Consider the following 12,025-nt stretch of genomic DNA (forward strand, 5'->3'; position numbering starts at 1 on the left):
AAGGCCAGAAAACAAATGGTTTTTATTAGGCTGAGTTACTCTAGTGTGGATAAAAAATGATTCCAGATTTGGCCAGGATACAACCCCTTGAGCATGAGCACTGCTATCCATGCTCTGGTTGTTTCACATCTGGGATACAGCACTATTTGACACCTAAATATCTTCCTGGTATATTCTCACTAATTCAAGGAACAGCTCCAGCCTAATGAATCTGCTAATGCTTCCTACAGCACTGCATCCTATTTCTTTTTCTTACAGCACTTTGCCTCTTTTAGCTGACCCTGCCTTTGCTCTGTGATGTCTGAGGTACAAACCAGCACCATCTGATGTGCTGCAAGCACAGGATGACACTCCCAGAGTGTCACTCAGCAGCTGCTCAGGACATTCCTGACTCTGCTGTCCAAACCCTGTGGGGATGGGTTCAGTTACACTGCTTGTGGGACACAAAAAGTTGGAAGTTAAATATTCTCTCATCCTGTGAGTCAGAACACACTATGACTGCTAAAATCTGCCTCCCATTCTTCACTGGCATTCTTCAAAGATTATACCCAGATTCTCAAGATTTACTCTCAAGCTCTAAGATTTGGCCAAAATTTCAGCTGTTTATAAAAACCATGCCCAATAGTTCATATAGCCTTATAAGTCACCGTGTTCAAAGCTAATACACTTAGACTACAAAATTATTGAAGAAATTAAAGGATAACTACTTGCTTCATATTCTGGAAACTGCTTCTTCTTCCAGAGGAAAACAAAACAGAAACCCTTAAAAAAATAAGCAATAGAGCATGCCATATTTTACCACAACTTGTCTTTGCATTTATCCAGTTGGTTAAAATCAACTATTAGAAAAATCAATGTCAATAAAACCCAACACCTATTTCCTGATCACAAAAGCCTCCTTACATGGGGTGAGCTGATTTAATTATGTCAAATCACTTGACCAGAACTCCACTTTCTTGCAGCAGTTTTCTTAGAAGCTTTCATTCACATCTTTTTCATGCTGTCTTGATTTAACACAGTGAGGTCTGGGATCCAAAGATTACTTGAGTGCCATCCACTCTTCCCACAGTTGTTAATGAGCCCTAAGCCCTGCCTCAGTACATTTGCTTTTGAAGTGTGGCCATCTTAACCTAATGGGCAGAGAACTTTAAAAAAAAATTATGAGAGAAGAGAGGCATTAAGAATGTTTGGTCTAGTGTTTCATTTGCCATTTTTTAGCTTTTTAGCTTGATACTGTGATCAAAGTCAGTGTACCTTTCTTTTGGTGGGGGGAGTTATTAAAAAAAAAAAAAAAAAAAAAGAAAGCCTCGAACCTCATGGGGAATCCAGGTCTGCAATTTAGCTCTTCTTATGTAGAAGAGAGTCCCATCAATGCTCTAAATAAGCATTACTGCTAGAGACCTGAAATCCAGTAATCTGGTACTGTATCTGAGGTGAACCATAACGTCTGTATCAGCAAAGAGAAAGAGCTCAATAACTTGGTGGATTAACACATTCTCTGCCCTAATTTGCAACAAATAGTCCATGACTGTCTTGTGACAACGTGACTTTTTCCATAGTCTAAATCAGTCATCCACCAAGGTCCTAAACTAGTGAAATATTTCAACACTCGTTTCTAGTTGAAGCATGAGTAAGTAACCCCATTGCTGTGGACTGGGCATGTGATAAAAAGTTTCCTAAAAAAATTTCATGTTTAGATTTACACAATGTATTTTAAATTTAGATTTAGACTTACTGAAATTAGTAGTCTAAGCACTCCATGAAAATGCTACTTACATCTGAAGCTTTACACACATATAACATCAGCAGCATTTTTCTTCCTTTTACATTAAGTATGCAAGTAATTATTTGATAATTCTCAGACATACACACCAAAAAAGGTGTCATCAATAGTTTGGGTACCTGTCGTGTCGTACAATTGGTGTAGGCAGGACACAGGTCAGGAGCCATCCAAACTCAGCCAGAGTGTGCAGTAAAGGTCCATAATCTGTTTTAATTTCACACCCCTACATTAATAATTATAAAAAGTAGTAAAGAGACTCTGTACAGGTTTAATTTGCATTTCTACACAATTACAACATCTCCCCCCTCACTTTTAATGAGATAATCCTTTGAGATGACATCAAGCTGTTGTTTGATGGATATTCATTATCCCAAACTGAAAGCAACTTGAAAAGTTCAAGACTACAAAATCCATGATAAACAGAACTTATTAACATTAGGTATGAGCCCTGACTCATCAAGACATAATTCAAAGCACATCTCACTCATTAAAATTGTCACTTTGCTAAATTAGTGCCTAGAACTTGTTAAGCACCATAACTAGGCGTCTCAATTGACATCTTTGCACTTTTTACTCCACATGTGAAAAACAAGCATCTTGCTTAGCAACATACTTAAGGTTCTGGTGGATTCTTTGATGGTGGACTTATTTTTTTTAAACATGCAAGTTTTTAGTTTGATGTTGGTTTTTTTTCCACCTTGGTAAATGTATTTATCATTGTACATTTCAAAAGTAAGTCTTTAATCCAACAACTGCTTTCAGACATCATCCACAGCAATAATCCTAAAAGATTAGAATATTTCCAAAGAGTAATTTAAGTAATTATATTGCTGTAACCTACTACAGCAGTAGATGCAAATTTATTAGGAAACCCAAGTCTTCAATATTTAGCAAAAAAAGTACATATCTGAGTATAATACAGAATTAATTCATTATGAGTTTCCTCTTCTTGTTTTTCTAATTCTAGCTATTTTCTCCCCCTTTTTAAAAAAATAGTTCACACTATCAATGTGACCTGCACTTGCTGAAGTGACACCTAAATTGGTCTGAAACACACAAAAAAACCCCCAAAGACATTTTCTTTTGCAGTTCTATTTGCTGGTATGAACATTTACAAATGTCAGGCTAGAATTCCTCTGGCATATTTCCTTTATGCACATTTATCAATGCCCAATCACAAATGTGATTTCATTTTTATCATTTGGGGCTTTAGTTAAGCCTATGCAGGTGACTTCAGGAAACCATCCTGAATGTTTATGGAACACTGGTACCAGCATCCTAAAGGAAAAAACAAAGAAAAATACAAGTAGGAAACAGCACTGCTAAATCATCACCTATTTACCTCAATGACTGTCCATTGTTCAACAACAATTGCATCATTTCCTTTCCTGTTAGAACCTGGAACCCCAGAACCTTCTTCTTCATAGATAAATAATCCTTCTAAAGATTTGGGCAAATAATCCCCTGTGAACATAAACATAAGCATAAAGTTTTAGGTTAATAGATTACCAAGATGTATACAAGATGTTTCTTCCTCACTGAGCAGTCCTCTAAAATAAAATTAAATGATTCAGCAAACTCAAATTTGTGGTTATCTATGGAGTGTGCATTTCAACTTACTATTAAAATCCCCTTTTTCCATACAATTTCAACTATGAACTACTTTCTCAAAAGTATTAACCCCTTTCATACTCCAGTATGAATTCCAGTTTCCTATATTCAACATATCCATTGCAGAGAATGGGTACAACCCTTTTTTCCTCACCTTCAATACTGTTCTCCTGACAAGACATGGCTTTTTATGTGGTGGGAGAGCACAAAAATGAGTGAACCAAGAAGTCTAAAACTCAACTACAGCTACTTAAATACATAAATGGCCACAGGAAGAGCCTGAAACGAGTAATTGTAGGAGGATTCCTGATGGGAAGGAAGTTTCAGAGCACAACTCCCTGACTCACATGTCAAAGCCCAGTAGCATCCGTTTGGCCCAAACTAAAGCTGTGCATCAAACATTGCTTCATTTTCTGCTTTTGTTTCTCCTAACAGCCTTCGGGAAGCCTTTTGTGGAGGTTTATCTTGACAGCTGATCAACAAACTAAATTGGTACAGCAAAATTATGTAATCCTCAGAATATCAGTATTAAATCCCCTTCAATACTGGCTGAGGTATGTTATTACCTGGGTATTAAAGACAGGGAGTTATTCATGCAGAGAAGAGCAGACAGCTCTCTCTGTGGGAAATAGGAAGACTGTAAAACTGTTGCTGGACAACAGCTGCAAAGATTAATTTCAACAGCTGCCAAAACCACCCTTCAGTGAACTGTAACAGATCTCCAGAGAGTTTTTTCAGCTCTAAAAAAACTCTATACTGGAAACTACAAGTCTGAATTCTCACCTCTCCTCCACCAAAGAAAATTTGGTTCTTCCACTGACTTAATTAAATAGGAATAACCGCTTCAGAGTAAAAAAGATGCCTGCTACAAACTGTGGCATTAGACCGTTCATGTGCACAAAATATACAGTTTGAGAGTTGCCAAATTCCATTAGAAGTAAATCTACGTTGATGAGCTTATGTGCCTGAGTCACTAAATTTACTGCAGAGCTACAGAAACAGTGATTCACACTCAAAACCGTGAAGAGCAATCAAAACTGAAGAGTTGTCATTAGCGTCAGGCTTTTGGTTTTGAAGAACCATAATTTAACTTGCAAAAATCTTAAATATTAAAAAAACCTGCAAAACATAAGGTCTTCGATAATCCAAGCCTTGCAAAGGGGATGATGAGTACATATTGTTTTAAATCAAAATTATCAGAAGAAAGCATAAGGCATAGTAAATATAACAACTACTCAAATTGACAGTAATTTTACCCTCGTCATATAATTAATGTAAAAAAGCAGGCAAAATGACTTATGAAAGCCACTTCAATACCTTATTAAGTCTTGTTAATCATCCTTATGAGCAAGCACTTGTTAATCATCCTGAGCATTGCAAAAAAATGTTTAAGGTCCCTGAAATATTTTCAACAAACATTTGACACGATTTTTCTTTACTGCAACCCTGTATCTTGCTTGCTTACACTCCAGGAATTAATTCCAAAGCAACATCAACAACTTGCAACTTAGTACAAGCATGGCAGGTACAAATGCAACCAAAGCATCACCTAAGTGAAGCATAAAGTGTAGATTTGCTATCAAACAATATTTGTGAAAATAGTTAATTGTTTTGGAATTTAACATCAGTTTGTCTTGGTCTGTACCCCTAACACTGGGGTACTACCATTTCCTTCACTTTTTTTTTCCCAAGTAATTGTACAACAGCAGTTACCTACTATTTTTTGCACACTTGAACTTCTGGCTTTCAGACAAATCCAGTTCAAATGGAAATGAATCTCTCAATTACATATTTTACCAGCGACAAAGTTTGAGAGATCTAAACACTTTTCCTCCCATTGTCTTTTCCTTGAAAAAGCACAAAACCAGAAGAACTAGCACAAAAGGTTTATTCTGTGATAAAGCTACTCTAGTTGGCTGCTTTGGAAATGGTCAATTTGACAAAACAAAGCAAAAAAATTAATTACTTAGTCTATTATAAATTTGTGAAATTTCATACCTAAAAGGGAGTAATTTATTTTTTTGGGCAGTTATAGATCTATCTGGACATGCTTACATAAATACCCTCCCATCAAGAAGCAAACATAATAATAATAATTTTTTTCAAGTTACATAGTTCTATGTAAACAAGCAAAAGCTTCCTGGAGCAATACTCACCTTTAGAAGCTTCCCAGTGTACAAAAGAATCAACTAAGGCCAATCCTTGTTTATAATAAAATGTAGTTAATTCTAGCCAGTCTGCTTCCAGTGTACTAACAACTGGCCCCTTTCTCGTTACTTTCATAGACAAAACACCTTCATGGTAGGTCCAGCAGGTAGAATCATCATCAAAAACATTGAAGACTGTATAGAGCTTGTCTAAAGAGAGAGAGAAAGGAAGAATGAACCTCAAAGACAGTGCTCCAAAATTAGTAATATTACTAATCTCCTATTTTAACATCACTTCCTAATTCTAAGCAACAGTTTTGATAATTGTTTCTTAATGTGGCTCTACTTAAGACAAGGTATGAGGGGAGGTACACTCTGGGACATGAGGAAAATGTGAACTTATTGGAGCTGGGCTGTCACTGAATTCTTCAGGTAGTTGGAGTTTGCATAAAACAAACATACAAGAACTAAGAAAAATCCAGCGGAAGCAGCCTTCATTTCTGCCACTCGTGGAACTTCTGGCAACAAATATTTGCAATTCTAAAAACAAAAGACAATTTTCTAAGCCGGCAAATATAATAAATGCCTTGTACTGACTTTTACCCATTATTTTCTGAAGCTAAGTACCAGTGTAATTAGTTGCTTAAAGAAACAGAGAAGTTTCCCATAGTAATTGATGATGAAAACCAACATATCCTTAAATTGTTTTTCTGTCTAGTTATTAATACAATGCTGTAAAAAAGCCAGTCACAAGCAAGCACTCATTAAAAATGAACATATCCATAGCATTTTAGGAAATCACTGGTGCAAAGTATGAAATCCTAAGTATGTGAGTTCTACAAATACATTTGTGTGTCACTGGTGTAAAGAAGTAAGATAAAGCAGTTGCACAGAAATCTTCTCAGACTGCCTAATACTGCTGGGCAGCCTGAATCAATGCAAACCAACCTCTAAACATCAAAGTTTTCACACTGTCAAAACAAAGGAATTTGCTTATATGACCCCAGTTAAGAAGTCAGTCTCTCTAGGCTCCAGAAACAGAAATTTCCAAAATAGGATTTGTACTCTAAGTAATCTGCAGAATCTGGAAGAACCCCTCTCTGCTTTGAGAAGTGTTACTACACCCACTGCAGGTGACATCAGTTGCCTAGAATAAGGCAAATACAGAACAAAATGTTGAACTTTCAGTAAGAGATGACTCTTTCTAGAAAGTTTTATCACTTACATCAGACTAGATATGTTTATCCTGACAAACCTTAATTCCTTTTCCCATATATTGAATGAGATCACTTATTCTTCTGAAAAAAAAAAATTATTTCCCAATACAACTACTCAATTCCTCACATCTACCAGAAATTCACCTCTGCAAGCAATGCATTATAGTCAAAATTCAATAGAATAGTTCAAAAAGCAACATAATGGTAAAAATTCATACTTACAATCCCCAAATCTATAACTTGGACACAGTTTTGCCTCTTTTGAGCAGAGGTAAATTGAAGTGGCACACTGGCATAGCAGTATATACCTATACACATGTAAGACTACCTTAGAAAATTCACATCACTATTCTTCAAAATGATGGTTACATAAAACATAGACCAAGAAAGGTGGTTAAGTTTCCAGAAGTTTTATCTTATGAACTCCAGCGATTTTCTATTTGACTAGTGTAGAGAAGCCTGGCATATTCTTGCCAAAGCTTTTTGAAGTTTCCTCAGAACGCTGCATGTAAGGGATGCACTGGCTGCTCATCTACCTGGTCACACCAGCCTGCACAAACAATGCTCCTGAACAGAACCAAGAGTTTTCCACTTCTTCCTTACTGGACGTCTATTCTGCTATACATAGCAATTCCACTATTTCAAGCTGTAAGAAAAGAGTTATGCCTTAACAGATTATGCTATAAATGCTCACTTGGAGAAAAACTGGTTTTACTCAAGTGTTAAAAATAAGAGGGACATTGATGATCTCTGTGTTTAGAGTCATTATTCTCACAGTCTACAAACCGGAGAGGCTGCTTTAACAGGAAAGTGAAAAGGTTGCTTTAGAGAGCAATTAAAACGTGTCTGGCTCATCAGGGAATGCAGCCTGACATGAGAGTTTCACGCTGCCTGGTTTCCACAATACTGTCCTGCATTAGTTCTCTTAGATTACTTCCTTTTCACCTTCTCCTCTAAGCAGCCAGGAAACCTTAGAGTTTCAGTACCAGAAATCAGTGTTTCAGACCATTTTTTACACAGATTATACCAAGCACCTCATTCCTCTACAACTAAGTTGTCTATCACAGCATCAGCATTTTTTCAATTATGCCTTTCCTTCCTATACTTCCAATGCTTACTTTTCCCTAAGAAATTCATTTTGTAACAATTATTGTCTTCGATTTCATGGCCAATGCATTAATTTCAGTGATCTCTTTCAGGACATTTCTTGAAGGCACGTTAGCCAGAAAGAATCCATTATGAACGGATTTATTTGCTGTACATTATGTGAGTTGCCTGGAAGCATGTAAAATTATGGCTCTAGCTGGAAGGCACTTTCTTTGTTGTCAGCTTTGAAACAGGCACAACTGCAATCACAATATATACTTGGAAATCATTACGTGTTTATAATGTAACGTTGAGTAAAACTACATGTGCTTTGCAGAAAATATTTTATAACAATTGCACTCTTGTAATAGGAAGGATTTTTACTGCTACATGTTTGTTATACACATTGAGCAAAAAACCTTTGCACCACATTTCAAGTCTCCGTGGGTGATTTTGGGGGGTTGGTTTGTGGTTTTCTATTTTCTTTAAATTGCAAACTAGAATTCTGACAGTACGTCTATATTAGTCTACATGAAAACTGAAATATCACTTTAATACATTACCACAGCTCACATACATAAAGCAGTAGGTAAGTATTCCTTCTTCTCTTTTAGAAATACGCATGCATTTACATAGGTACGTGTAGAAATCTTCCAAAACCAGTATTTGATACAACAGAAAATGCTATTCTTCTCTGTTTTCCAGCACCTCAACAGCTCAATAAAATACCTTATTTCTGCAACAAACAAGTAGCATTCATTACCATCTCCTTTCCGTGGTTTAGAAGGGCTGCCTTCTTTTCCAAACTGGAAATCTGAATCCTCTAACAGTCTGCTTTCTCCATGCATTTCCTCATCTATTCCACTCTCAGAGGAATGACCGCTCAATGTCCCTTCATTCCAGTTTTTATAGTTTTCATCCAAGTTTTCTCTTCTGTATTCCCTATTTCTTCTGCCCAGGGTTGATTCCAGCTCTGCACCTCCATCTGTGCTTGTTCCATTACAGGCTTTAGGTTGAGGAAAATGTTGTGTTACAAATCCCACAAACTTCTTTCCTCTTTTAGCAGCTTCATTAACCTGCAATACAACATAAACTTAGCTGCAAAGTAACTTTAGAATTGCATGGACCTTTTTCTTGTTTAAAACTTGTACATACATGAACCACTTGACTAAACTGCTGAGGACATAAAGGCATAACACTCTATTACAGAAGGGTGACTTGTCTTTGATGCTGCCCCTGCTTTAAAGTAAATGGAAATTTTCCAGAACGTCTTTGGAGTCAGGCCAAGAAAGGTGGCCAATGCTGGTACTGACTTCAGAGTACACAAAATCCTTCATTCAGACCAAACTCAAAGTATTTTATTTACTGTGTTGTATTGATAAGCATAGTAACTATAGTAGAGCAATAAATAGTACTTCCCTAAATATGTGATGCCAGTCATACTAAAAATACTGACCTCCAATACTATAGAAGCATCTCTATCATAAGCCATGGGTCATTATCCCCTGGATCCCTTTGGAGTTTTGTTACTACCAAGCATATTGGAGGAGCAGAGAAAGAAGGGAGCTAGAAGCAAATGAAAATCCTCTTATTTCAGCCAGTGGTGTCTTCTCTGCACTGAAGTCTCAATACACAACTGTAACATCTGTGCTATCCATGGGATGTGTCTGTTCTTGGAGGTGCTTTTGTCCTGGGTTAAGGAGTGCTGCCATTTAGGAAGGTGACCCCACTGACATCTTGTACTGCAAGCTCTCCTGTGAAGTCTTCACAGGTAAATACAGGAGCTTCAGCTCAGAAAGAAGACATCACAGGGGAGGTACTGGATTAAGTGAGGACAGAGGGGGAAGGATCTTTATCTACTTTACTTACAAACTGTTAATCCCTAGAGTGAGTAAAAATCAAATGACAACCATTGGTGGTACTGCAATCTCTCTTTAGTACCATCATAGTGACACTTCAGTCTATCTACTACCATTATTTATGTACAGCAATGATACAATATGCCAATCACTCTGGTTATATATACACAGAGCTGCTGCTTCAAGGACAACCAAGACAGTTTTAAATTTAACAAGCAAGAGAAAAACAGACAATATGATAATCTTTTTCCTGAAACACCATAAAGTCTTATTATTTCAGATTAAAAAAAAAAAAGCTACAAAGAACTAAGATTTGGCCAGATTAACGGCTCTGTCTTTTTAAAAGAGAGAGCATTTTCAAAATAAAATTATTCATAGACACTACTTCTGTAACAGATATGCTTCCAAGACTCCATCACTGCTCAATACAAGTGTGTTTTTCCTTCTAATCTTTGTCTGGTACACTACACCACCAACCTGGAATAGGTATATAAATTATAAATTCAAATTCAAAATGTGATTACATTATGCAACACCTGACAAACTTAAAACAATCCATTTAGAAAATAACTCTTGAAATTTCAAAGATCATCATATGCTTTTTCTTCTACCACCATCCTTGGCAACTAATGTAAAAGGTATCACTAACTCTTGCAATAACAACAGCTTCCTGTTTCAGCAAGTCTTCAATTTTGCAGAGGAAGTTAAACACAAAAAGAACCAGAACTCTAACTTCCATTCCAGTAGAAGTTTACTCTAATTATACAACGTTTTCAAAAGCTGTGCCAAGTAAATATTTGTCATAGTTCCTATACATGTAGCATTTTTTGTTAAAGAATGAAAAGAACGTTTCATCCTGGGTACTTAACATAAGTAAGAAAAACATAAACCTTCACAGATCATACAAGTATTTTATAAAGAGTGATCCAGCTTGAGCCTGATTCTGCTTTCAGTGAAGACTTCCAAAACTTTTTAGGGATACTTAGTCCTACATTATGAAAAGTAATTCTTTTCTCACTTTGAGAAAAGTTTTGCAGCTTCTATAACATAACCACAAAACTAAAACCACAACCACTAAATGTAACTTACATGTATGATAGAAACAAAAATCTGAAGAGAACTTGGAAAAAACACCCATTACCTTTTCTAGCAGTTCTTTCACGACTTCATTTGTCAGTGTTTCACATGTTAAAGGACATTCCTCAATCACCAGCCTGGGGTGCCTTTGTCCTCTGGGTGCTGCGTGCTTCTGGCTAGAACACAAAAAGAAAGCAGTCTTTGTCAGGAGTTTGCTGCTAACTTGAGCAAATGCTTGCATATAGAATTCTTTTCTTTTGGAATAGTTATGAATGAAATCCTGACAATGCTTCTTCATACTTTTTAGAACTCAGTGGGTTTTGGTGTTTTGTTCTGTTGCTTACACAAAGTGGCAGGTACTATGTGTTTCAATACCAGAATAAGAATATTAATATTTAACAGGAATTTCATCTGAAGACCATGCAGATATTTTGGAAATTGAGCTTTACTGACAAACAGCTCTGCTTTTGTAATAAATAAATGCAAAAATCTCTGACAATGTAAAACACACAAATTTAAACAATAAATTCAGGAAGCACAAAGCAGGTTCAGTTTTGTAGAAAACACACCATGAATAGAAATGGTCCTTTTACACTGTTAACATCCTGCTGCTTAAGTTTTTGTAACTAAAGCAGAGCCACAGCTGTTAAATGAAACAGTATAGGCAAATACTAGGAATACAGTGCAAAAACAGTTACTGAAGGTTAAATAATGTTTAAATCTCATATTTAAGCTGACAAACTAACTTCCATTTAAAGTTACAGAATAGTACTCATCTTTCATCTAAAGCCAGTTGTGTTATTTTATGTCAGACAATATTTAGTGTATGCCAATAACATAATGGGATTTTATTTGATGCTTCCTTTGTATAATAATTTCACTTAGAAAAGAACATTAATTAGACACATTCCAATATAAAAGTTTACTTCCCAAACAGTAGTTGGAGAAGGTGTATTTGCCTACAGCAAAGCCAGCCTCGGTACATATGGCAGCTGGGAAGGAAACTGGAACCTACACCAGGTTTCACACGTAGGCTACAGAGTCTCATCCTTCACTCATTCAAGGCCCTAAAGGTTCAAACAACAACTTGCAAAGGATGCCACATCTACAGGGATAAGGCAAATTATGGGAGCTGCATGCTGGCAGTGTCAGTTCTTGGAAGCCTCAGCTCCTGGACAAGCATTTTGCTTGCTCACTCAGCCTCTTGCCCACAGGAACAGCATTCACCTTGTTTGCAGATGAATT

The 12,025-nt window shown here is 36.5% G+C and overlaps 1 protein-coding gene across 3 annotated transcripts in view; it reads right to left on the reverse strand.

The window, feature by feature from the left end:
* The window catches only part of RFTN2 (raftlin family member 2), a 31,012-nt gene that overhangs the window by 11,879 nt on the left and 7,108 nt on the right, over nt 1-12,025 (reverse strand). For all 3 annotated transcript variants that reach the window (XM_014879411.2, XM_014879410.2, XM_088167820.1), the window contains 5 exons: nt 10,845-10,956; nt 8,608-8,920; nt 5,551-5,751; nt 3,126-3,247; nt 1,903-2,006 (listed from right to left, as the gene is read on the reverse strand). In XM_014879411.2, coding sequence (XP_014734897.2) covers nt 1,903-2,006; nt 3,126-3,247; nt 5,551-5,751; nt 8,608-8,920; nt 10,845-10,956 — 852 coding nt within the window. The remainder of the gene's footprint in view (nt 1-1,902; nt 2,007-3,125; nt 3,248-5,550; nt 5,752-8,607; nt 8,921-10,844; nt 10,957-12,025) is intronic.

The sequence above is a fragment of the Sturnus vulgaris genome, chromosome 7 (assembly GCF_052056855.1).
Source record: "Sturnus vulgaris isolate bStuVul1 chromosome 7, bStuVul1.hap1, whole genome shotgun sequence".
Classification (NCBI taxonomy): domain Eukaryota; kingdom Metazoa; phylum Chordata; class Aves; order Passeriformes; family Sturnidae; genus Sturnus; species Sturnus vulgaris.